Consider the following 26,084-nt stretch of genomic DNA (forward strand, 5'->3'; position numbering starts at 1 on the left):
TTTAAAGCATACATCAAGCTTGGTGAATAAGACTGTCCCGCAATGCATTTTGACGTAACATGCGTCAGCACGATCTGACGGGCTGTGACGTAGAACAAACCCGGTACGTCACGACGTACGAATATTAAAAACTGTGCCCTGCGTGCTCTGACTGCCGCAGGCAAAAATATCCTTGCATTGGCTGCGCAAACTAGATTTCTGTGATTGATTGAAAAGCACTATTCGGCGGTTTTTGTTTCATGGATAACGATGAAGGAGATAGCGACAGTAATAGTAGTAGTAGTGGTAGCAATGTAGAAAATGGAATTTTGTACCAGAATATCAGAAGTTCAGAGCAAGTTGATGATGCTACAGATTTTGTATGCGATTTATATTATCAAGATGAGCCTCTATCACAAATGCTCGCTATTTCCAAAGAAGAAATTGAGGCAGAGGAACGGCGGTTGATCAAGGTAACATATTACAAAAAATATATTACTGTTTGTTTACAGTATGTGACAAACGTAAAACAGGGTAAAGAAACCCTTTCTATTTTAACTCCATTGCTTTGCAAATAAAGTTCAAACAAATGAAACTGAAAGGCGTAAACTAATTGTTGCTTTTTCATTTAATGGTTATCCTACAGTTTTACAATTATAATACTATATCATTAATGAAGTTGCCAACTACGCAAACACTAATCACCACAACAGATAGAGTAAATGACATATATGCAATTACGTATAGTTGTACGATGAGCTGGTCAATCCTAAACTCATTGGATATAGCGTCAATCAAACAAAATTATACGCACAAATCATCGAGTTTGTTAAACCCCGAGGCTAAAACAATAAAAAGTACATTCATTAATTATACCAATGACCCACCTTTGTTGTGGTTTGCAAAACAACGAAACCAAGCTCTTAGGATGTTTATAATTGTTCTCGTTTACTGACAGAATGACCTGTCGGGAAATACGTCGTTTGTCGCATTTGATGGAGAAACCGGAGAACTTTGTGGTGTTATTGTCAATGTGTGTCCAATACCATCAAGCAGTTTGGATGAAATACAAAACCCAACAGCTCACGAAAAGTGTGCCACGATCGCAAGAGTAAGTATTTGGTCGGTTTGCAAACAGCTTAACAACCGTATAGGTATAATTCAGTCCTTGGCAGCTTTTAACGATAAATATTATCCCCTGTTTTTCGCAACAAATTCATTTTTGCAAAACTGTCATAAAAAGTTTACATAAGTTTCTTGTTAGCAGTATGTTACTTGCATGTATTCATGACAACGTGGAGAGAAGCTGTTTAAACACTTTCTTCCCCCAATGAGTGTCCAAACTTCTTTATCTCTGGTTGAGTCAATCAATGGCCGGGTCAAAACCACTAGGCCTATATAACACTATGTAGGCTTGGTAATATATGACAGTGCTTGAATCATAACTTATAAATTTATGAGTCACCAATGCATAGGTTTATAATAACAGACTTACATTATTTATCATTTCAAAAAAATGTAGATCGAGATAATAACAACATCGACAGCTATCAATCAAAATATGGTAATTATGTTGTTGCTTACTTCTGTTATAGGCTTGTAACAGATTCGTCGAGATAGGGACCTTCAATGTGGCCTATCAATAAATGGCAGTGGGGCTTCTGAACAATGGAATTTATCCTATGTTACAGGACTTTTCCCAGTTGTCGACCGAACCTATTAACAGCTTAATTTTAGCCCTAGACCCCAGGATAAAAATATCACCTGATTGTAGAAATTAATCACATACTCTTTTGCAAGAGATAAGTGCGTTTTACTCAAGCAAAGTTTTTTTTTGAAAATCAATCCGCTTTTTAAACTTGTTTTGCACAAGAATGGGTACTGTTGTCAACTAACTATTATCGCTCTCTTCTATCTGCTTTGGCTTACGATACACGCACCAAACAAAAGTTAACACGTTCAAAACTCTTTTACGGAGACGGTGGAAGGCCTAACATTACCTTATGTATTAGCTATTAAAGTTTTGCAAGCATCTCATACAAAATGGCTAACATCGTTTTTTTTCGCAAAATGCACCATGCAAATTGATATGTCAAAATGATTGATCGATAAATTGGTTTCCGGTGTGGCTACATTTGCATCGGTTTCATGACACGCAAGAGCGGTATTTTTTAGTTTTTTAGTTTTTTTACTGCCTAATGGTTATATGTTTATCAAGTTTTGCAAATTAATTTTAAACCAAGTAACTTGACAAGAAACAAACTTCCTGTAGATATTGATTTCAGATTGTTGTTCAAACACATTGCGAAAAAATGAACTCTTTAGATCAGGGGCGTGCAACTGTTTATCGCAGTGGGCCACAACTTACAGTTAAAAAATGCTGAGGGCCAGACAATAAAGCAACACATACATTTTTTAAACAGTTTATTTAATGCCAAAGCGCACACAATCAAGTTACTCTTTGAGTACTCTTTGATCAATGAGTACTCAATACTCTTTGATCAATGAGTACTTGAGTACTCAATATATTTGCTGCACCTATAAATCATGTTACTGAATCTTTGCTAGAAAAGCAGTTCTTTCATAATGCACACTATGATGCAACAACGGGAATATGTCGTCACAGTGGATAAAACCTTACCACCGTGTGACGTGTACAAAGTCAAAAATACCAGTGATGGTGTACAAATAGCAACAATCCATGCTTTAATAGTAAAAAATATTCATAATTAAAAGAGTACTTTGAAGTCTGGTCGGGCCACAAAAATAGGTGTCGCGGGCCGGACACTGGCCCGCGGGCCGTATGTTGCACGCCTCTGCTTTAGATGATATATTAACTTTAACACAACTTTGTTTGGCAGAATAATGTAAATCCCGTGTACAAATTTTACGTTTCTTTTCAGTTTCTTGACCTGATCGGAAGTGAGCTTCAGTGGTACAACCCAGTGTATTACATTGACATCGTTGTTGTAGATGCAATGTATCGACGAAGGGGAATATGCAGAAAATTAATCCAAAGGTAATTTTTAACTAGCGCAGTGGTTCTCAACCTTTCATGGCCCGTGACCTCCTAAAATTAACTTTTGGGCCTCGTGGCCCCCTTCAAGTAACCCTGTAAGACCTGTTGCCCCCAAAAAATCTAAATGACAAGCTAATGTTGGAATCCGGTACTAATTTCAGCTTTAAACAGGTCGAATAGAGTAAACAAGAATCCGCAATCGTAAAAAATTAAGTATAGGCAAACAGTATGTGAAATAGTCCATTAAATTAGGGAATAAGTTAAAAAGAAATGGCTTTTAGTGGGTGTTTCCGGTGAATATACACCCATGGCTCCCCGGAACACAGCTCGTGCCCCCTGGGGAGCCATGGGCTATGTGCTTTCAAACTTTTTTGACCCATCTCAGCTGTAACGCAGTCCTTTCGGAAAAGTGGCCAGCTTCTTCAGACGGCGTAACAGGTCACCTCTGCAATCTCCGTAATTACCGCATGTACGTAACTACTCCCCGTATACGTAACCAAAACACCGACAGCAGACTCTCAAATGAAATGCTTTAATCGGCGAGTACGAGAAAACTCATTCACGTATCAATGCAGTTTTTTAACTGTGAGAAATGGCCCACAGAGGTAACTCAGTGAGTGGCAAAGCTGAAATAACATATCACACGTCAATAAGCATTATGACGTCACAGCACATACGATTCACTCACCAGCAATATGTACTTGCAGTCAACACGACTGTGCAGTTTACAGGCGATCGGATGTCACAACTGTAATATTTACATTCAAAGTTAGATTACATTCGAACACTTTAAGTTAGAAACATATGCAAGAAAGCTTACCACGACAGCAATGCACAGAATCACAAGATCGCCAATCGAATTTCAGTTAATACAATCCAATAATACTTTACAGTTTGCCACTATATTTCACAGCTGCAATAATGTATAGACTAGGTTAGATTACACAACTACGACAGCATTCTACATAAATCTCAATCGCTAACCAGTCGACACGGGCAGAAACAGACAAACTCTGACACACAAACTTGGAAATGATATCAACCACGCTACAGTTCGCGCATGCGCAGGAGTGACGCAACAATCAAACGCTTGTTGTGCAATGCGCAATGAAGCGTGTAACATGAGGTTCCATAAACAACTTACAAGAGCGCAGAGAAATTCTTACACTCCCCCCCAAAATTGACAAGTGGTTCACATTCACGTTCAATTTTGCAACACACACAAAAAATTTTGACGCGCTGTCGAATAGACACCACAACCGCAAAATGTCATTTACAATTCGTTTGCAGGCGAAGCAACAGCCACTGGGTCGTCATGCGCTTGCACATAAACTTTCTCATCAGCAGGAACGATTAAACACAACTTGTGTATAGGCCTTCGAACACAGTTTCCCTTGGATCGAACCATGACGTTTCGTACCACTCCATGCTCATCAGGATGGACGGCGACGATTCTTCCTATCGACCACGACGATCTCGGGGATGCGTTGTCCACCAAAAGGACAACGTCGTTCACTTGGAGATTCTTTTTTTCATCATGCCATTTTTGACGTGAGATAATAGTACGCAAATATTCTCTCGACCAGCGCTTCCAGAACTGATCCGAAAGGTATTGGACGTGGCGCCAACCTTGGCGGGCATAACAGTCACGGTCATTTGTAGCGGCCGGCGGAAGGCCGCCAAAAGGGTTTACCCTGAGCAAGTGGTTCGGGGTAAGTGGAGTTTCATCATCAACATCCCAGGTGACCGGTGTCAGAGGACGAGAATTCAGAATTGATTCAACTTCCGACAGCAGAGTTTGCAGTTGATCATCAGTGAGCGTCCGTTCGTTTGTCAAGGCTGAAAGTATGCGTCTTGCCGAACGGATCATCCGCTCCCAGGCTCCTCCCATATGACTAGCGCTGGGCGGGTTAAAGGTCCATTGTATTTCCTTCTGCTTCAAGTGTTCTTCAATCTGCTGCTGGTTCCAGTTTCGAATTCCATCCTTTAGAACACGTTCCGCACCAACCAGGTTAGTGCCGTTATCCGAGTACATGTGCAAAACCACACCTCGTCGCGCAATAAAGCGGCGGAGCGCGTTGACGAAGGCGTCGGTGCTCAAGTCACATGCAACTTCCAAATGAACTGCACGTGTTGTAAGGCAGGTAAATAGACATCCATATCTTTTCACTTCGCTGCGCCCTCGTTTGATTAGCAGAGGGCCAAAATAATCAACACCAGTATAAGCGAATGGGTGGACGTTCATTTGTAAACGAGCAGGTGGGAGTTCAGACATCAGCTGCTTCGCGGGCTTGGCATCGCGGCGTCGGCACTTCAGGCAACGACTTAACGCGCGGCGAACGGCAACTGCTCCACCCACGATCCAGAAACGTTGATTCAGAGTCGTCAATGTGTGGTTCAATCCAGAGTGACCAACACGCTGGTGGAAATCAGTAATTATTAGATTGGTCAAACACGAGTTGTGAGGGAGAATCGCTGGATGGCGTGCCTCGTATGAAACTGGGGCTTTCTCCAGTCGCCCACCAACGCGTAAAACTCCCTCAACAAGAAATGGATCCAATCGAAATATTGGTGATGACTTAGTCATCTTTTTCAATCTTCCTTCTCCGGACATGCCAAACATCCATTGAGCGAAGTGACATCTTTGCACATACTTGACCAACTCCATCTCAGCAAGCTTTAATTCATGAACTGTCAAAGGCGTGTTTGAAACTGGCTGAGGTTGGCGTCGCACTCTTTGTAACAAATGAGATTTAAAGCGCAGCATCCAAGCGACTGCAGACTTTAATTTGTACAGAGAAGAAAACCTCATTAACAGTCGGTCCATTGGGCAAGCAGACTCCACAACCGTAAATACATCCGCAGGTTTCTTCTCAAAAACATTAGCATTGACCTCGACGTCCTGTTTCTCGAACATATTCGGCCACTTTGCAGGCTCATCTTTCAGAAACGTTGGACCAAAAAACCACATATTCGACTTTGCAAGAGTATCAGCTGGTGCACCCCGAGACGCCAGGTCAGCCGGATTCTGTTTTGTCGGCACGTGCTTCCAGTTCCGAGTGCACGTATTTTTCTCAATAAAAGCAAGCCGACGGGATACAAAAAGCGGAAATCTTCGTCGATCGTTGTGTATGCTCTGCAACACCACAGAAGAATCCGTCCAAAATATTGAGGGACGCAGATCCAACCCTAGTTCCCCCTTGATTGTCTGCTCCATCTTTACAGCAGTTACAGCAGCCATTAGTTCAAGCCGAGGGATGGAAACTTCTCCTTGAGGGGCCAGTCGAGATTTACTCATGACGAGAGTACACGTGACAGAGTCCTTTCTTGTAGATCGCAGGTAACACACTGCGCCATATGCCTCCTTTGATGCATCGGAAAATACATGCAATCGGCTTCCTTGTATATTGTCGTACGCGTGCAAGTTAAATGAACGCGGGATACTGATGTCGCGTAGACTTGACAACCTGAATAACCATCTTTCCCATTTCTGTAGGTCCTTTGGGGGCATTTCCTCGTCCCACTCGATTTCTTGCTGACATAAACTTCGGTAGATCAAACGTGCTTCCACCACCACTGGAACAACAAACCCAAGCGGGTCGAACAACGAATTCATCGTTGACAGCAATCCCCGACGAGTGCGCGGTTTGACCGGCAAAGAAACCGTAAAATTAAACTTATCAGCCTGAACGCTCCAATGTACACCAAGCACCCGCTCCTGTAGATCTGCATCCAGAGGGTGCGTCAACAGAGACTTGGAAAGTTCCTCAGTCGGTAAACTATCCAGAATTTCCTTGCTGTTAGATAGCCACTTGGTCAATCGAAACCCGCCTTTCGCAAGCAGGGAGCGCAGTCCTGCAACGAGTTCCAGACCAGTGTTAACATCCGAGACCGACGTGAGACAATCGTCCACATAAAAGTTTCTTTCCACAGTAGACGCGACAAGCGGTTCAAATTCACTGCCAAAGTCACTGGCAGCTTGTCGCAAACAAAATGCAGCACAGCTTGGGGACGAAGCGGCGCCAAACAGGTGAACCTTCATTCTGTGTGGCGTTGGGGCCTTTGACAGATCGCCTCCTGCCCACCATAAAAAACGTAGGCAATCGCGGTCACGCGGAGCCACACGAACTTGATAAAACATGGCTTCAATATCGGCCACAAGAGCAATAGGTTCCTTGCGGAATCGCAACAGCACACCGACTAAACTATTTACAAAGTCGGGTCCTTGCATCAGAGCCTGATTGAGTGACAAGCCACGATATTGAGCAGCGCAATCAAATACAACGCGGAGTTTACCTGGCTTGTTGGGATTTAAAACGCCGTGATGGGGAATGTACCAAACACGTTGATTAGTACTTAATTCCTCAGTGGAAATTTCTTCAGCATACCCCTTGTCAATTGTGGTTTGCATTTGCTCTCCATATTTCGACATCATCACGTCATCCCTTGCTAGACGGCGTCTCAGGCAGCCTAACCGGTTTGTCGCCATTTTGAGGTTGTCGGGCATGATTTGGTGGTCGTGTCTCCAGGGAAGTGGCAATTCATAGTGTCCATCAACAAATTTAACAGAATCCTTCATCATCCGATATGTTCTTCTATCTTCAGTCGAAAATGGATGACCCAACACGTCCCCATCTTCTCCGTCAGTAGGCAAAAAATCTCCTTCGTCGCTCAAGAACATGGCGTGAGCATTTTCAACAGCAGATGCAAAATGGACACGGGCGGAGGGATTTTGTGATTCGAAGGTTTGTCCAAGCAAAGACCAACCCAAAGGCGTCCTCACTGCATCTGGGCAACAATCATCCCCCGGGCGGACAGACTTTACTCGATGTGCGACAGGAATATTGGCTCCAATCAATAACGTAACCGATCCCCCTGGCACGTTGCATAACGTCAGGTCTTGTAAAGAACGATGCGCCCTTAACGTCTGGGTGTCCGGCACAACGTTTGGCATCACAGGAATTTTGTTGACCACAACCACCTCGGGAAGATCAATTGCTTCTCCGCCACCCAGCGGTTCAACTGCAACGGATATAGCAACAGTGTTCAAATGACGTGGCGTCGTTAGAGTATTCAACAGTATTTGTTTAGGTTTGCCACAGGCTCCTAATTTATCCATTAATTTACGTTCACAAAATGTGGTAGTGGACCCCTGGTCCAGAAAAGCATATGTCGCGATTGCTGTGTTTCCATGTCGCACCACAACTGGAACCACATTCAAGTATACGCTCGCAGCATTCACACTGGCAGTGTACTCCTGCGTCTGAATCGCGGTACAAGTAGGATTTCCGTTGTCAATAAAGTGCGGCTTAGCTCGAAAGGCCGGATCGTGTAAGAGATGGTGATGGGACGTTCCAGTACAGCCCTCAACTTTGCAGGTACTTGTTGCGTTGCAATCACTGGCAATGTGATCGCCCTTAAGACATCTAAAACACAGTCCTTTTGTACGAACAAACCTTCGCCGCTCTAAGTATGTCTTTTCCTTAAAGGCAGGACAGTCGTACACTTCATGTGGGTAGGCGCACAACACGCATCTTACAGAAGGCGAGGGTTCTGAAGCGACGGTATTGTGAGCTGTAACCTTTGTATGTCGATTTGCAGCCTTGGATGCTTCCTTCGGGGGAAATAGAGCCTTCCCAAAAATGGAATTCGCTTGTTGACTCTTTTCACCAATAAACTCAGTCAACGCAGCAAAGTCCGCTCTTCTTCCTGTCTTCTTCTCTATATCGGTGGCCCTCGCAATCCATTCATCACGCAGTGGCACGGGAAGTTTTCTTGCGACGGTAAGCATAATCTCCATCGAGTCTACACTAGACGCATATCTTATATCATGTAAGGCAGTGCAACATTTATCTAGTAGCACAGATAGTTTCATCAGTCCATCTGGATCGTGGGTCTCAACGACCGGAGACGCTTTTAGATGTTGCTCGCATCGTTGTGCTATAACATGCGGTTGGCCGTATTCTTCGTGTAAAGTTTGCCATGCCAACTTATATCCTTCAGAGGGATCCTTGGCATTAAAACGTTCTAATTTTTCACAGATATGCGGTTCGCAGTGCTGTTGCAGAAACAACAAACGCATATCGTCACTTCGAGACTTTTTTGCAATATACACGTCAAACTGGCGCACGAACGACCAGTAGTTCATCGGGTCTCCATCAAATTTCTTTACTACAGGTCTGGGTAAAAAGCGTTCACCCACTTCAGGGTAATCGTGATCAACGGGTCTCGGTAGCGCAAGCTCTCTGACAAATTGTGATGGCTGTTCGTGGGATGGTTTGGGAAAGCCTACAAACGGCTTATCGCGTTCCAGTGAGTGCTTATTGTCGTGTGGTAATTTAGAAAATATGTGTGGCGACGCCGCCGTGTACTGCTTATCCTCTGTTACAGGTATTGGTCGCTGCGTACTGCCTGAATTCATCAGGTGCAACTGCGAATTTTGAAGAGACTCACACGTGGATTCTTCCTCCCAAGCTTGAGCTTCAACCTCAGCTAGTTGAAGTTGACAGCGCCTATCTTGAGCATTTCTTCGAGCATTCTCTTCAATACGATCAGCCTCCATTTTCATCTTCGCGACCTCTTCCTCCGCAGCACGTTGCGCTTCCTCTGCAGCACGCTGGACCTTTGCAATCTCTTCCTCAGCAGCACGCCGGGCAGCTTCCCTTATGCGACGCGCCTTGTCTTCTGCGTCACGGCGCAGTCTTTCAGCTTCTTCAGAAGCTCGTCGTTGGTTTGCTACTTCCTGATCATGAGCGAGTCGTGCGATTTTTACCTTCACGCGACTTCGGCGAATCTCACTTCGAATCGAACTCGTAGTTGAATTTCGACTCGATCGAATTGACAATCTGTCATCGGGAACATTGTGACTCGGTTCTGGCATTGGAGATTTTCCCTTTTCCAGAGTTGCAAACCATTGCTGCACCCTCTCGTCAAATTCTTCCTTTTCCCAACGGCAATCGGCTTTACGACAAACTGTTTCGGGTAACGTATCCGAATCTGACATTTCGTCGCACAAGTCCATGACAGCTTTGAATTCCAATTCAAGCGTTGGTAGAAATTCCTTAAGTGGAATTGCACCTTCAGGTTTAATCATCAGGTTTTCAGCACGCAAATAACTATTTTGAAGCGCCTTCAAGGCGGACACAATTTTTGACTTGTCGGCAGACATTGCGACAATCACAGTTAAAAAACGATGTAACGCAGTCCTTTCGGAAAAGTGGCCAGCTTCTTCAGACGGCGTAACAGGTCACCTCTGCAATCTCCGTAATTACCGCATGTACGTAACTACTCCCCGTATACGTAACCAAAACACCGACAGCAGACTCTCAAATGAAATGCTTTAATCGGCGAGTACGAGAAAACTCATTCACGTATCAATGCAGTTTTTTAACTGTGAGAAATGGCCCACAGAGGTAACTCAGTGAGTGGCAAAGCTGAAATAACATATCACACGTCAATAAGCATTATGACGTCACAGCACATACGATTCACTCACCAGCAATATGTACTTGCAGTCAACACGACTGTGCAGTTTACAGGCGATCGGATGTCACAACTGTAATATTTACATTCAAAGTTAGATTACATTCGAACACTTTAAGTTAGAAACATATGCAAGAAAGCTTACCACGACAGCAATGCACAGAATCACAAGATCGCCAATCGAATTTCAGTTAATACAATCCAATAATACTTTACAGTTTGCCACTATATTTCACAGCTGCAATAATGTATAGACTAGGTTAGATTACACAACTACGACAGCATTCTACATAAATCTCAATCGCTAACCAGTCGACACGGGCAGAAACAGACAAACTCTGACACACAAACTTGGAAATGATATCAACCACGCTACAGTTCGCGCATGCGCAGGAGTGACGCAACAATCAAACGCTTGTTGTGCAATGCGCAATGAAGCGTGTAACATGAGGTTCCATAAACAACTTACAAGAGCGCAGAGAAATTCTTACATCAGCATTCCGAATACTTTTTAATCCCGCTTCAAGGTCAATCTTTTTTAGGCTGATTTAGATACCATGGGGCTATGATAAATAGATGAATATTAGCGAAAAAATTGTCCACACTAAGATGTGTAAAGGTGCATGATATATCTATTCCATGTACCATGTCATGTTTAAATAATGCTTTTATTATGTACACATTTTATTGACATACTTTTCATTTCACCAAACATCTGCCATTTTTGGAGGGATAATGAAACAATACATAAAGAGGTGTATCTTGAAACTGGAGCCCCAAAAATTGCCCCGCGGGCCTAGTGCTTTACACCCCTGCGATAAGAAATACTCATTACAAAATCAGACAAGATCAAAATCAGCTTTTTCGTGTTATTTCACACTATAGTTCAGTGGTTGTCAACCGCCGGTCCGCGGCCCGGTACCGGTGCGCGAGATGATTGTTACCGGGCCGTAGCCTATACGTTTTCAGGCCAGATGCTTTGAAACATTTTGCCCGTGCTTTCCGGGGATTAAACTAATTTGTGCGTTTTTATTCCTAAATATTTGTAGTGTTTTGAAGGCGGCCCGTGATAAAATTTTAGTTTCAAAAAAGGGACGCAGTGCAAAAAAGGTTGCCGACCTCGGCTATAGTTAACAGGTACAAAACAAACGAAAACAGTCCAGTTTAATATTTCAAATACTTATTACAAAATCAGCTAAGATGAATACATCCATACATGGATCAGCCCTGAAGTGTCCATGGCATACACGTTCATAAATTCTTGCGCGCTATGACTTATTACAAACTGTATTGCATTTTGTGTTCCAGATCAGAACAACAAGCATCTAGACTTGGTTGCAAGATAATCGCCGCCGTTGCCACATCGAAGTTTTCGAAGGAGCTTTTTCTTCGAGATAATTACGAGTTACATAAAGAAATAAATTACCGCGACTATGTTGATGCTGTGACAAAACAGAGACCGTTTATTAATCCACCGGCTCCTCATTTTAGCGCTGCACTTCTTATTAAGCGACTGAACCAAACAAACAATCAAACGTATGTTATACCATATTAAGTACGATCAATACAAGGTTTTGATTGCAGTTGGTTGTAAACACGTGTTCTTAATTGCGGACAAAGTATAACATTCAGTATTACAAATGATTGTTTTGAGCAGTGTTTCATACCGGAACGGAACGAAACCAAATAACTTGATTCGTTCTGAGCAAATTATTTATTTCGTTATTTCGTTCTGGACCGATATTTTCATTTCGTTCCGGTCTGACCGAAGTAAAATTATAACGGTATTTTTCGGTATTTCGGTCTTAAAAAAGAACATTTCTTTGTGGTCTTTACAACTATTAAGCGAAAAAAGAAAGAAAGTTGCAACACACAAAAATTATTGTCGGTAGATGTTACGTCACATAACATTTGTCAATAATGGTCAAACGGATGTTAATTGTAGGAGCCTCAATTTTTATTATATCTTAACGGCGTGAAATTTTCAGCAATTGTTTCATGTCAAATGTCCAGAACGAAATACCGGAATAAAATATAACGGTATTTCGTTCCGTTCCGGTATTTTGAATATTTTTTATTTCGGTATTTCGTTCCGGTATTTGAGCCAAAAAATATTTATTTCGTTCCGGTATAACGTTCCGTTCCGTTCCGGTATGAAACACTGGTTTTGAGCATGTTTAACTTTACCGTTGCATAAGCTTGTCATTTGGATATGTTTTTTTAACCATAAACTGCTTCTTTTGTTTGCCATTTTTTGTTTTTTAGCTGATAAAGCATAATCAAGTTGTGAACCTGTTATTTTTGCACGCGTTTTCATCATTTATCATATGACTTTATTAAACTTTTTAAAACAAAAACTGTAGCCCACTTTTTAAATTCAAACCCTCAGAAATTGCAAACTTCAGAAATTCCAGTCAAATAGCAGAACCATTCAATAAAGGTGGGTACCAAACAACGATACAAAATGGGGCAGTTAATTAAAATATTAAATGACCACACGATGTCGCCACGCAACAGTTATGGTTAGCGGGGGATTTGTATTGCGGGGCCAAGGGCAGGAACTGGGCCGAACGGTCTGGCGCGCCTGAAGTATTGCGGGGCCACTGTTGTCTGATAAAGTCGAACGTTTGAAAGAAAAGTTTAAGAAATTAATCATATTGCTGATACAATGTCACAATACTGTTGTGTGCCAAATTGCCTGGAAAGTAAAGGTGGCCATAAATTTCCACTTAATAGTCAACTGTATGAGAAAAGGAAGGTGGAAACCGATAATTTATTTATTCTATCAGATGAAAGAAATTAATACATGGCCAGCACGAGAAGTACAGCAGTTTCCTGCTACCAGAGTTATTTTGGACGACACAAAAATAAAAAACCAACAAATGTTAAAGCTCAAAATTCCACATTTTCAACATGTAAAAGTACCATAAAGATTCTGGTTGGAATTTTACCAAAAGGGCTGGTGACTTTCCTAAGTAATTTTCATGGAGGATGTGCAAGTGATAGGCAAGTAATAGAAGATTCTTTACTATACTAAAATGCCTCAGAGTTTTCTTAACCCAAAGACAGCATTATGGCAGATATAGGAATCAGAGTGCAAGATTTGTTTACATCCTTTGATGTATTTGTTAACATCCCTAACCACAATACTAAAAGGAAAAAGCCAGCTTGAAAATATTTCAGTAGTAACTAAAGGAGAGGCATACTGCATCAGAAAGGATCCATGTTGAGAGAGTCATAGGACTAGCTAAAATATACAATATATTAAAGCAATCCATGCCTCATTATGCTGCGCCTGTCAAATAAACTTATTTTTGTTTGTTTTATGTGGACAAATGTTAGGCAATGTATTGTTAGAGATAAGTGTTAAATTTTTTGTGTGTATGTCAGTTAGGTTATGGCAGTTCTGTCCAGGCAATGTGTTTTGTTTGTGGGTTGTCTATAGGACTATCTGGCTGTTGCATTAAAGCATCCATGTTTTTATTTTATTTAGGTGTGTGTATTTTTGACAGTAATTATGATTACCAACAAACTTGGTCTCTGTGAATACTTTTTTGTGGTTTGTTTCTTACATTATTTTACCAAATGGCAACAAAACAATCAAGGTGGGTTAAAAAAGATTTTAAGCCTAAATCAAGAGCCCAAAAAGGATGATGTATTTTTTATGATAAAAATAAAAATAAACAAAAATACATGATAAGTAGCAGCAGGTTTTTTTTTAAGGTTTGGTTTGGGTGACTGCTAAGTAGTTGACCGCTAAGTAGTGACCACTAAGTAGGGACCATTTCGGTCCCCCAAAACACCTTAAAAAAACACTGAGTAGCAATAGCAATGCCCATCTGTCCTTGAATCTGAAAACTTAAAAATCTCCGAATTCATACACCACAAAGCAGCAGTACTGCTTATTAGCAATGCCTATTTGTCCTTGAATCTGAAAGTAGTATTTACGATTTTTTTGATTGAAGGTTTTGTAATTTGTCACTCACAAATTCAGGTATGGGAAGTTAGCACCTTCGGTAATAATTTCGATTTTTTACTATATGGACATTTAATCTTAACCAAATCAGTTTCCTCTGCTTTTGCATCTGGTGTTGCAGCAAGGTATGGCTGTTGGTTGTCAATAAACAGACCTACTGGACTCATGTGGATATTTTTTGTTTTGCTGAACAAAGTTAGTGCCCTTTTTTCATACATTTTGCCATGGCATATTGCTTCTGTGGACAGTGCAAACTTAGAGTCACATAGTTTTGCATATTTCTTCGTTCAGTTGCCAAAATAATATCCCTAAATTTTGGTGATGTTATGCGAAACTTTCATTGGTTAACATTCCTTGCACTTACTTTGTTCAGTTGTGTTTCATTTAATTTTTTAATTTGTAGAAAACAAGGTTTACAAGTCACCACTATACAGTACATGTAATAAATAAAGTGAGTAATTACTTTTCAATTGTTTTGCAGGGTGGTGAAACGTTTGAAGCTGATCTGTGCAACTTTTCTTAACAGACAGATATCTGTGATGTGAAATTTGGAAACCATAAGAGCTATGACTGCTAGATGTTTGCATGTAGCAACAAGCCCTCTTCTTGCTGCACTCATTTTGAATTTACAATTTCTCCACTGTTTTCCAGTTTCATTTTGACATTATAAAAACTTTTTTCACAAGTGAAGTTGTCATTCCTATCATAAGCCTAAAGTCTGTCTAGTAGTTATGCAGAGGAAAAAAACAAGAAGCTATTGCAAAAAAAAAACAGAAATACAACGCATCTTAAAATTGAATCCTCTTTCTTGCCAGTTGTTTTGGCACATGTTTTACTCAGATTATAATCTGTATGTTGTCCATTTAGAATAATCCATTTTTAATTGATTTATGTTGGCAAATAACAGTGTTTTGTGGTAAAAATATGACGGATTGAAGTTGTTTTGAGGCTTCTAAATTTGCGGGCGTTTGTGCCGTTATGACAACTACTGTTGCGTGGCGACACCGTGCGGAAATTTCGACCCTTAACTGCCCCATTGCCGAATTATGATTTCATAATCACAAAAAACTATCATATGGAAATACATTTAAGCAACTAATATGGAATAAGTTATTTTGGCTTCTACTTTCGCCAACTCTAAAGTTTTGCAGAAAGGTCATTCTTGTATTGTGACAGCTGTTTTAGATTGTTATTATTGTGTTCACTTACATCAGGGGTCACCAAACTTTTTCAATGCAGGCCGGATAAGTTTAATAATGATTCGCGCGGGCCGCAAAGTTGACATCAGAGTTGCAAGCGGGCCCGAAATCTGAGCCCGAACCCGGCCCGAAGCCTGGCCTGAACCCGAAACGTTTTTTCGAAGCCCGTTTAGGCCCGAAATTTTGATTGACAGGCCTATCCACGAAAGCCTTGCAACAAAGGATGAGAAAGAAAAAAGCGAAAGACAACAAACACAAGGAACAATAGTAGACAATTAATGGGGTAAACAATACGTTTTAGTGTAGGGTGGGCATTAGGTCAAAGCCAGAGTTACTTAGCTGAGTGATTTTATTCAAAAAAAAAAAACCGCGGACACGGAACGTAAAGTCAGGCCCGTTTCAAGCCCATTTTCTCACAAATACCAGGACCGAAAATCCCGTACCGTCTTGTAACTCTGGTTTACATGCCCTATCGCCCTCTTTTCAAACTTAGCCCACGAGGCGATATTTATAGGAGCGTACTTTGGTGACCCCTGACCTACATCCACAACGGAATGTTCAGTTAAAAACATCCATCGTAAAGGGGATTTTTGGTCCGGCTTATAATTCGGCCGAAATTATTTCACCTTATGGCTAAGTATTCGGTTACGCTCCGAACGTTTTGTGACAGGTTTGGTTACGCAAAACTGCAAATATTCATGATTGTTAGTTGTTACAAATAAAAACAACAAAAAAAAATCCCGCTCAGCGCCAGTGTGATATCGAATGAGAGAAACGTAAATATAAGTAATTCACAAATGTCGAAGGTGATTAGTTTGCATTGTAGTAAATTTTGTATTTCCAAGTACTGTACATAATATTAGTATTTTCTAACAAAATGCATTAGGGACACATTATATATCAGCGTGTGTGTTGGTTTGGTGATAAAAAATCGCATATTCTTCTTTGTCCATGACGTCACAATGGTTATCCACACGTACTTTTAAAATGGCCAAAAAAGGTACTATTGGACGACGAGATTTGCCAGTTTTTTATCATAAAAAAATGGTATTCGATAACTCTCGCACCGTATCTTGAGACTTAAACTTTTGCTTTGCAAAAGGTGATCTTGTTCAGTTTTTGTCGAGTCACAAGTGTTCAAAATGCCAATGTTGGAATTTAATTAAAACGTATGTATTGATGATAACAACAGCAACTAGTAATCTGGCATGTTTCAAAAAGTATATAGTGTTGCAATGTTTAAATTGAATGTGAATATTAGCCTACTCGGTTACTGCTTGTTGAGAAAACTTATAACTTATGTTGGTTTTACATTTTACGACTTTTACCAAGTGTAATTTGCGATAAATATACTACCGCAAGCAAAATTGGTTCAATTAAGTCGAATTTGTGCATATACGCATCAACGAACTTTTTGTTGCGGAAGTGACTATAAGAGCTCTGTTTACATTATCGACAAAACTAGGGTAGTGACTAATCACCGTACAGAAAAAGTAGGAAATGCTGGTGTCATATTTCGTAATACATACACAACAAATGTTTTTCTGCTGTAGTATTGTTTACCAAACTTAAAAAAATGTTTACCTTTATTATTAGCGGCAGAGGCGGCTCGTGCGAGGGGGCTGCGGAGCTGCAGCACCCCCTAGATATTTTTACTTAATACTCCTACCACAATATTACAGATAATTTTTTTTTATTCTTTAACAATATATAATTAAAAAAATCCACCTTGATCGGCATTTTTTCCCTTTTTTTTTAAAAAAAATATTGCATTAATATGTTTTCTATGGTGGAGCTGCAGCTCCAGTTTCGTGACGTTTCATGACGTTTTGCAGTTGTGCGCATGCGCACTTGGAAAAGCTACATGCCGGGCGAAGTAGGCGACAAGGGGCTGTGGCTGCCGCAGCCCCTCCTGTGATGTAGCGCTAGTTGTGTTGTCTGCTTCGCGTCAGTGAACTCCAAAGCCAAACCCGTGTACTATATTCTTAAGTTCGGCAGTGAGAACAGTTATAATTATTTTGCCATCTTATAATTTATTTATTTGAAGGTTAGTGGTAACTTTTTAAGATGACTGTAAGTGGGTTTCAGTTGTTGCAGTTATCATTGAATTAAATAAGTGTATCTAACACCTTGAAAAGTCACGATTAACATTTATAATAAATAACTGAATTAAAAACTTTTAAGAAAATATGGTATAAAACATCTGCTACTCCAATGCCATGCAGGAATAAGCAACAACAAGAAATACTCAGTTTTAGTTCTTAATGCCTCACTGAAGAAAAATCGAAGAAAAATTAAATTTGTGACTGTGAAGTTAAATGCCTCACTGAAATTCAGGCAATATCAAATGCAGAACAAACAATTGCGGAAGCAACAGGATTTTTGAAATACCTGAGTGAAGACAATTTGAAGTTTTGCTTTCTTAATACACCATGTGGACAGTATTTGCAACCAAGTGCAATCATGTGTATTAATTAATGGACATGTACTGTTTGTCTAAACAGTAGCTGCTAAATTGCTTCACAGGAAGTGTTTCTTAAGAATGGACATTCTACAGACAAGATAGTAGTGACCACCAAGCACATCCTATTGTTGACAAAGAAAAGCTAGTTACTGAAATGAAAATGTTTCTGTAGATCTGATGATCATGATTACTTTGAAAATAATCTAGATGATGTTTAGACAAGTGAAATTACTAGGATGAAAAATCCTGTTTGCTGTTTCCATGAGTCCTGCAAAGGCAAAACAGTTTACACTCGTGTACATTACTGCGTAACAAAAATTACGTCACAATGGAGTTGCTAATTAAGATTTGTATTACTTGTTTTTCTACACAAAACAATGGCTAGAAAATTAGAAATGTAGCTTTTCTACATATTGCTAACTTATATTTGTTCAACAAAGGCTAAAATTTGGAGCAGCACCCCCACAATTTTTAGGCACGAGCCGCCCTAGCGGTTACTATTTTGCCTTTAATGTGTGTGGTCGCAATCACTGATCTCTATAAACACTGGATCGCGCTACTGGCCGTCACGGTTGAAGCAAATTGAAGCGTAATGGCGGCTGCAAAAGGAAGCGCCAAAAAAGCATTGCGGGCAATGGGGAGAGAGTGGAAAAATGGCGATAATTTTTGCAATGCAATTTTGGGGCTTCCTTTTGCAGCCGCCATTACGCTTCAATTTGCTTCAAAAATCACCCAACTGTTCAACGGAGTAGCACAATCCAGTGTTTATAGAGATCAGTGGTCGCAATAGGCTCACACAGGAAAAAAAACCAATTGTTTTTTTTTACATAAAAACAATCTATAATCTTTATATTTTTCTTCATATATTTATTTAGCTCGGAGACAGATAAAAACGTCGTTTTGGATAAATTTTACTCAATTATCAAGAAAGGGTGCGAATACCCATTATAGCCTATCTTCACAGATTTTATATTTTTGCCTATCTTGAAATTATAGATAGGGACTTATAGGGAACCGGCCCTTAAAATATACACTGCCGCTTGAATAACCAACTTTTATTTTAAAGCAGTTTTCATGTGAGAAGCGCAGTCCTTTCATTGTTCACCGTAGTTTTCTGTGTTTTTGATTTTGTTGCACTGAAGTAATGAAGTTATACGCCTACTAAAATGTTAAACATTAAAACTTTACGGAGGCGTACCTGTGGAACGCTCAGACACTAATGTGCAGAGGAGTCTATGCATTCAAAGCTCACGTCAAGCTTGGTGAATAAGACCCTCCCACCATGCATTATGACGTAACATGCGTCAGCACGATCTGACGGGCTGTGACGTAGAACAAACCCGGTACGTCACGACGTACGAATATAAAAAACTGTGGCCTGCGTGATCTGACTGCTGCACGTTGAAATATCCTTGCATTGGCTGCGCAATCTAGATTTCTGTGTCTGAAAAACATCTCTTGGCGGTTTTTGTTTCATGGATAACGATGAAGGAGATAGCGATAGTAGAGATAGTAGTAGCAATGTAGAAAATGGAATTTTGTACCAGAATATTAGAAGTTCAGAGCAAATTGATGATGCTACTGATTTTGTATGCGATTTATACTTCCAAGATGAGCCTCTATCACAAATGCTTGCTATTTCCAAAGAAGAAATTGAGGCAGAGGAACGGCGGTTGATCAAGGTTAAATTTCTGATTACTAAAAATGACTGTTTGCAGTTGCTAACAAACAAATTTTCTGCAAAACATCATTAAAAACTCTCTTAATTCTTGTTTTAAACTTTATGAACTCCATTGTTTTGAGTCTTATGTGTTTTGCAAATAAAGTTCATACAAATGCAAACTTGGCAAGGTACAAACTGACTGTTGGTTTTTCATTTAAATGTTACCCTCTAATTTTTTTGCAATTATAATACTATATCATTAATGACGCTTTCAACTACGTAACACTAATCACCACAACAGATAGGGACCCGCATAGACAAAATGACATATTGCACATGCAATTATGTATAGTTTTACGTTTTAGCGATGAACTGGTCAAACCTAAACTCATTGGATAGTGTCAATTAAACAAAATTATACGCAGAAATCATCGGTTGAGTTTGTTAAAGCCCGAACCTAAAAAAGCACACGTAAAGTGAAGTGAAAAAAAGTACACGTATACCAATGACCCTCCTTTGTTGTGGTTTACAACAAAACCAAATTCATAGGATGTTTGTAATTGTTTTCGTTTACTGACAGAATGACCTGTCGGGAAATACGTCGTTTGTCGCATTTGATGGAGAAACCGGAGAACTTTGTGGTGTTATTGTCAATGTGTGTCCAATACCATCAAGCAGTTTAGATAAAATACAAAACCCAACAGCTCACGAAAAGTGTGTCACGATCGCAAGAGTAAGTATTTGGTCGGTTTGCAAACAGCTTAACAACCGTATAGGTATAGTTCAGTCCTTGGCAGCTTTTAACGATAAATATTATCCCCTGTTTTTCGCAACAAATTCATTTTTGCAAAACTGTCATAAAAAGTTTACTTAAGTTTCTTGTTAGCAGTATGTTACTTGCATGTATTCATGACAACGTGGAGAGAAGCTGTTTAAACACTTTCTTCCCCCAATGAGTGTCCAAACTTCTTTATCTCTGGTTGAGTCAATCAATGGCCGGGTCAAAACCACTAGGCCTATATAACACTTGGTAGGCTTGGTAATATATGACAGTGCTTGAATCATAACTTATAAATTTATGAGTCACCAATGCATAGGTTTATAATAACAGACTTACATTACTTATCATTTCAAAAAAATTTAGATCGAGATAATAACAACATCGACAGCTATCAATCAAAATATGGTAATTATGTTGTTGCTTACTTCTGTTATAGGCTTGTAACAGATTCGTCGAGATAGGGACCTTCAATGTGGCCTATCAATAAATGGCAGTGGGGCTTCTGAACAATGGAATTTATCCTATGTTACAGGACTTTTCCCAGTTGTCGACCGAACCTATTAACAGCTTAATTTTAGCCCTAGACCCCAGGATAAAAATATCACCTGATTGTAGAAATTAATCACATACTCTTTTGCAAGAGATGAGTGCGTTTTACTCAAGCAAAGTTTTTTTTTGAAAATCAATCCGCTTTTTAAACCTGTTTTGCACAAAAATGGGTACTGTTGTCAACTAACTATTATCACTCTCTTCTATCTGCTTTGGCTTACGATACACGCACCAAACAAAAGTTAACACGTTCAAAACTCTTTAACCGAGCCCGTGGAAGGCCTAACATTACCTTATATATTAGCTATTAAAGTTTTGCAAGCATCTCATACAAAATGGCTAACATCGTTTTTTTTCGCAAAATGCACCATGCAAATTGATATGTCAAAATGATTGATCGATAAATTGGTTTCCAGTATGACTACATCTGCATTGGTTTCATGACACGCAAGAGCGGTATTTTTTAATTTTTTAATTTTTTAATTTTTGACTGCCTAATGGTCATATGTTTATCATATGTTTAAGTTTTGCAAGTTAATCGTTTAACCAAGCAACTTGACAAGAAACACTTCCTATATGTTTGATTTGAGAGTGTTGTTCAAACATATTGCGAAAAATCGAACTCTTTGCATGAATACCACAACTTTGTTTGACAGAATAATGTAAATCTTGTGTACAAATTGTACGTTTCTTTTCAGTTTCTTGACCTGATCGGAAGTGAGCTTCAGTGGTACAATCCAGTGTATTATATTGACATCGTTGTTGTTGATGCAATGTATCGACGCAGGGGAATATGCAGAAAGTTAATTAAAAGGTAGGATAATCGTTAACTAGCCTATGTGTTTTCAAACTTTTCGGACACATCTCTGCTCTCCCGATACACTTGAACGCCGGTTTAAGGTAAACCTTTTCATAGGCTGGATTTAGAGGCGCAGGGGCTAAAAAACAAAAACAAAAACATTATCCACAGTAAGATGTGTAAAGGTGACATAAACCTACTCTGGTCCTGTACCACACCATATTTGAATAATGCTTCTATTATGTAAAAAATTGATTGACATACTTTTTCTATTCACCAAACAACTACTATGTGTTGAGGAATAATGAAACAATACAAGAAGTGTATCTTGAAAATGGAGCCCCAAAAATTGCCCATCGGGCCCAGTGTTTTACACCCCAACCGTACGAAATACTCATTATAAAATCAGACAAGATCAAAATCAGCTTTATCGTGTTATTTCACTCTATAGTTCAGTGGTCGGCCCCGTACCGGTCCGCGAGATGATTGCTACCGGGCCGTAGCCTATACGTTATCAGGCCAGATGCTTTGAAACATTTTGCCCGTGCTTCCCGGAGATTAAACTAATTTGTGCGTTTTTATCCTCTGCTATAGTCATGGGCGCCGCCACGTAGGGGCAAGAGGGGGCACTTGGCATACACGTTCATAAATGCTTGCGCGCTATGACTTATTACAAACTCTACTGCATTTTGTGTTCCAGATCAGAACAACAAGCATCTAGACTTGGTTGCAAGATAATCGCCGCCGTTGCGACATCGAAGTTTTCGAAGGAACTTTTTCTTCGAGATAATTACGAGTTACATAAAGAAATAAATTACCGCGACTACGTTGATGCTGTGACAAAACAGAGACCGTTTATTAATCCACCGGCTCCTCATTTTAGCGCTGCACTTCTTATTAAGCGACTGAACCAAACAAACAATCAAACGCATGTTATACCATATTAAGTACGATCAATACAAGGTTTTGATCGTAGTTGGTTGTAAACACGTGTTCTTAATTGCGGACAACGTATTACATTCAGTATTACAAATGATTGTTTTGAGCATGTTTAACTTTACCGTTGCATAAGCTTGTCATTTGGATATGTTTTTTTTTAACCATAAAGGTGTTAGATTTGTAACACGAATTTTATCTTTGTCTACTACAGGGTTCTCCAACACGCGGCCCGCGGGCCACATGTGGCCCGCAAGGCAATTTTCCGTGGCCCGCGGCGTTATAAGCAAATGACAAAATAAATTAAAATCTTGCCAAATTTAAAGGATGCGTTTGTTTTATTCACCCTTCAAGTATTTCACAATTCAAAACCATATATCACTAAGTCAAAAATACCAAATTTAACCTTTGTGATACATTATTATTAATGTGATGTAATAATGCAACCTTATTCTGATCATCAATGGGTAAAGTTAAAATCCGTTAAATTTTTTGTGTCCACTATTTTTGTTTAGCTCAGGGAAAAGGAACTTTTAAGTTCATGCAGGCCAACCAACATTTTGTTGATACTTATGTTGGCAGCATTGACTTTTTCAGATGCCTATAGGCAAAGCGTATAGTGCAAAGTCTCCAGTGGTTTCCAAACCTGTTTCATTTACATAACAGACGTTTCGTAATTTTCCGCGGTCCACGATGAATTCAATGCTAAAACCATGCAATTAAACAGCTTAAGCTGCTAAAAGTAATTTAAACTTTCATCAATACAGCTTTAGGATTTATTTTACCTAAATATTATCAAGTGGTTACACATATCAATGTTCTAAGAGAGGGTTGTGACATCACAGACAAAACTAAGATAGGGAATTGTGCGCAAACAATTGCTTTCTTTGTTGATTTTTATGAAATAAAAAAGCATTGATGAACACGGAAGTAAGATTGTAAAGTCATGAGCTCTTGGAGGTCAACGAAAATAACGCTGTTAGCCAATAAGGGACCATGAACTAGAACATTTTGACATGTAAGACTGCATGTGGCCCGCGGCCTCTAAAAACTTTAAAAATTGGCCCGGTACAACCGTTGAGTTGGAGTCCCCTGGTCTACCGTAAAGATAAACTGCTTCTTTTGTTTGCCATTTTAGTTTTTTAGCTGATAAAGCGTTGTGCACCTGTTATTTTTGCACGCGTTTTCATCATTTATCATATGACTTTATTAAACTTTTTAAAACAAAAACTGTAGCCCACTTTTTAAATTCAAACCCGATTGCAAACTTCAGAAATTCCAGTCAAATAGCAGAACCATTCAATAAAGGTGGGTACCAAACAACGATACAAAATTGCCGAATTATGATTTCATAATCACAAAAAACTATCATATGGAAATACATTTAAGCAACTAATATTGAATAAGTTATTTTGGCTTCTACTTTCGCCAACTCTAAAGTTTTGCAGAAAGGTCATTCTTGTATTGTGACAGCTGTTTTAGGTTGTTATTATTGTGTTCACTTACTTCAGGGGTCACCAAACTTTTTCAATGCAGGCCGGATAAGTTTGATAATGATTCGCGCGGGCCGCATAGTTTACATCAGAGTTGCAAGCGGGCCCGAAATCTGAGCCCGAACCCGGCCCGAACCCGAAAGTATAAGCCCGAAGCCCGGCCTGAACCCGAAACGTTTTTGCGAAGCCCGTTTAGGCCCGAAATTTTGATTGACAGGCCTATCCACGAAAGCCTTGCAACAAAGGATGAGAAAGAAAAAAGAGAAAGACAACAAACACAAGGAACAATAGTAGACAATTAATGGGGTAAACAATACGTTTTAGTGTAGGGTGGGCATAAGGTCAAAGCCAGAGTTACTTAGCTAAGTGATTTTATTCAAAAAAAACCGCGGAAACGGAACGTAAAGTCAGGCCCGTTTCAAGCCCATTTTCTCACAAATACCAGGTCCGAAAATCCCATACCGTCTTGTAACTCTGGTTTACATGCCCTATCGCCCTCTTTTCAAACTTAACCCACGAGGCGATATTTATAGGAGCGTACTTTGGTGACCCCTGACCTACATCCACAACGGAATGTTCAATTAAAAACATCCATCGTAAAGGGGATTTTTGGTCCGGCTTATAATTCGGCCGAAATTATTCCACCTTATGGCTAAGTATTCGGTTACGCTCCGAACGTTTTGTGACAGGTTTGGTCCATTACTAGTTTAAACGATGTTCATGAAACTTTTATTGCAGCCCATGGGCATTACGCAAACGAGAGTCGAACCGATTTTAAGCTATTTGCAATTAAGGATATCCATTGATATTTGTATGTAAAACCAACAGACGTGGTATCACTGCTGTGGTTATGTTTGCAGCAGTCAAATTGTATTTTGCATTAAACGATTTTCAACAGACGAAAGTTTTTTTAATGTTTAGATCTAACTAGCTAGGTTTAAGTCACTAGGATTGTAACAACTATACTAAGTTATACTGACACCTAAGTTGTGACATTGGAATTTGTTAACCTGGGCTTTGAAAAGTTTGTGTATACTTGTAAATATTAAAATATTTTTCTGTGGGTCAAGTAAAAATTACTTTTATTGCTAAATATTTAATGATAGAAATCTCACAGGAGTTATATTGTAGTGTTTGATGATTGGTTCTTTAAAATAACTTGACAGCGCAACAAAGGATTGCAACGCAACTACTGAGGCCACCGTGACTGAAACAAGTCAAATGGAATCAAATAGTACAGAAGCATTTGGGTCCCGTCCATACGAAAAAGCCCTGCTTCCACCTTTCTTCATTGCATCTCTTTACTTGTTTGTTTGTTCAATCATCTACCAAATTCGTAATCAAAGTCATTCACAAGCAATTAAATGGACTGATCGTTTTCTTGCACTGGCAGCTCTCTCATGTCTATTTAGCGCGGCTTTGCTCTCGATGGATATCTACATTTTCAGATCTAGCTCGCTGTGGTGCGCCACTTACTTTTGGTTGCGTGCGCCAAGTAACGTTGTGACAAATCTGCTAGTGTTTTCAGTACTTTGGTTGCGCCAGGCTTTTCTCAACAAGACACTCAAATTTCAAAGTGAGTGCATTAAAAACTTTGTTATTGCTACCAGATATGGAACTCTTGCCTTTGTCATAGTCAGCCAAATTTTGGTGTTGGTTGGAATGGTAAAGCGAAAGGAAATCGCAACAAACCAAGGCTGCAAGTTTGTTGGAAATCAATATGGTTATGCTGAAGGGTCTGCTG

At 39.8% G+C, this 26,084-nt stretch overlaps 3 protein-coding genes and 1 long non-coding RNA gene across 4 annotated transcripts; 3 read left to right on the forward strand and 1 right to left on the reverse strand.

The window, feature by feature from the left end:
* Positions 1–130: 130 nt before the first annotated feature.
* Positions 131–12,627, forward strand: LOC145223094 (uncharacterized). The gene is made up of 4 exons (XM_080089422.1): positions 131–452; positions 938–1,090; positions 2,883–2,998; positions 11,789–12,627. Exons 1-4 carry the CDS (start codon positions 240–242, stop codon positions 12,033–12,035), a joined length of 729 nt encoding a protein of 242 aa, XP_079945548.1. The 5' UTR covers positions 131–239; the 3' UTR covers positions 12,036–12,627.
* LOC145223093 (uncharacterized) lies at positions 3,515–10,966 on the reverse strand. The gene is made up of 5 exons (XM_080089421.1): positions 10,626–10,966; positions 10,494–10,553; positions 3,819–10,431; positions 3,687–3,746; positions 3,515–3,624 (listed from the first exon to the last, which is right to left on the reverse strand). The coding sequence occupies exon 3, from the start codon at positions 10,164–10,166 to the stop codon at positions 4,272–4,274; it is 5,895 nt and encodes a 1,964-aa protein (XP_079945547.1). The 5' UTR covers positions 10,167–10,431; positions 10,494–10,553; positions 10,626–10,966; the 3' UTR covers positions 3,515–3,624; positions 3,687–3,746; positions 3,819–4,271.
* A 1,464-nt stretch (positions 12,628–14,091) lies between the features above and the next one.
* LOC145223095 (uncharacterized) lies at positions 14,092–15,141 on the forward strand. Its single transcript, XR_013859409.1, has 2 exons — positions 14,092–14,651; positions 14,938–15,141. It is a non-coding gene; the product is annotated as an uncharacterized LOC145223095 (long non-coding RNA).
* Positions 15,142–19,486: 4,345 nt separating this feature from the next.
* On the forward strand, positions 19,487–24,231 carry LOC145225410 (uncharacterized). The gene is made up of 4 exons (XM_080092096.1): positions 19,487–19,801; positions 20,363–20,515; positions 21,811–21,926; positions 22,612–24,231. The coding sequence occupies exons 1-4, from the start codon at positions 19,595–19,597 to the stop codon at positions 22,856–22,858; spliced, it is 723 nt and encodes a 240-aa protein (XP_079948222.1). The 5' UTR covers positions 19,487–19,594; the 3' UTR covers positions 22,859–24,231.
* Positions 24,232–26,084: the final 1,853 nt, after the last annotated feature.

This window comes from Phallusia mammillata, chromosome 4, assembly GCF_965637545.1.
Source record: "Phallusia mammillata chromosome 4, kaPhaMamm4.hap1.1, whole genome shotgun sequence".
NCBI classification, from domain to species: domain Eukaryota; kingdom Metazoa; phylum Chordata; class Ascidiacea; order Phlebobranchia; family Ascidiidae; genus Phallusia; species Phallusia mammillata.

Bases quoted from the DNA above. Each gene is read 5' to 3' on its own strand.
- LOC145223094 (XM_080089422.1), top strand. From the start codon at position 240: ATGGATAACGATGAAGGAGATAGCGACAGTAATAGTAGTAGTAGTGGT. The intron at 1,091-2,882 runs GTAAGTATTTGG...GTTTCTTTTCAG, and splicing joins AGTGTGCCACGATCGCAAGA to TTTCTTGACCTGATCGGAAG. The intron at 2,999-11,788 runs GTAATTTTTAAC...TTTGTGTTCCAG, and splicing joins TGCAGAAAATTAATCCAAAG to ATCAGAACAACAAGCATCTA.
- LOC145223093 (XM_080089421.1), bottom strand. From the start codon at position 10,166: ATGTCTGCCGACAAGTCAAAAATTGTGTCCGCCTTGAAGGCGCTTCAA.
- LOC145225410 (XM_080092096.1), top strand. From the start codon at position 19,595: ATGGATAACGATGAAGGAGATAGCGATAGTAGAGATAGTAGTAGCAAT. The intron at 20,516-21,810 runs GTAAGTATTTGG...GTTTCTTTTCAG, and splicing joins AGTGTGTCACGATCGCAAGA to TTTCTTGACCTGATCGGAAG. The intron at 21,927-22,611 runs GTAGGATAATCG...TTTGTGTTCCAG, and splicing joins TGCAGAAAGTTAATTAAAAG to ATCAGAACAACAAGCATCTA.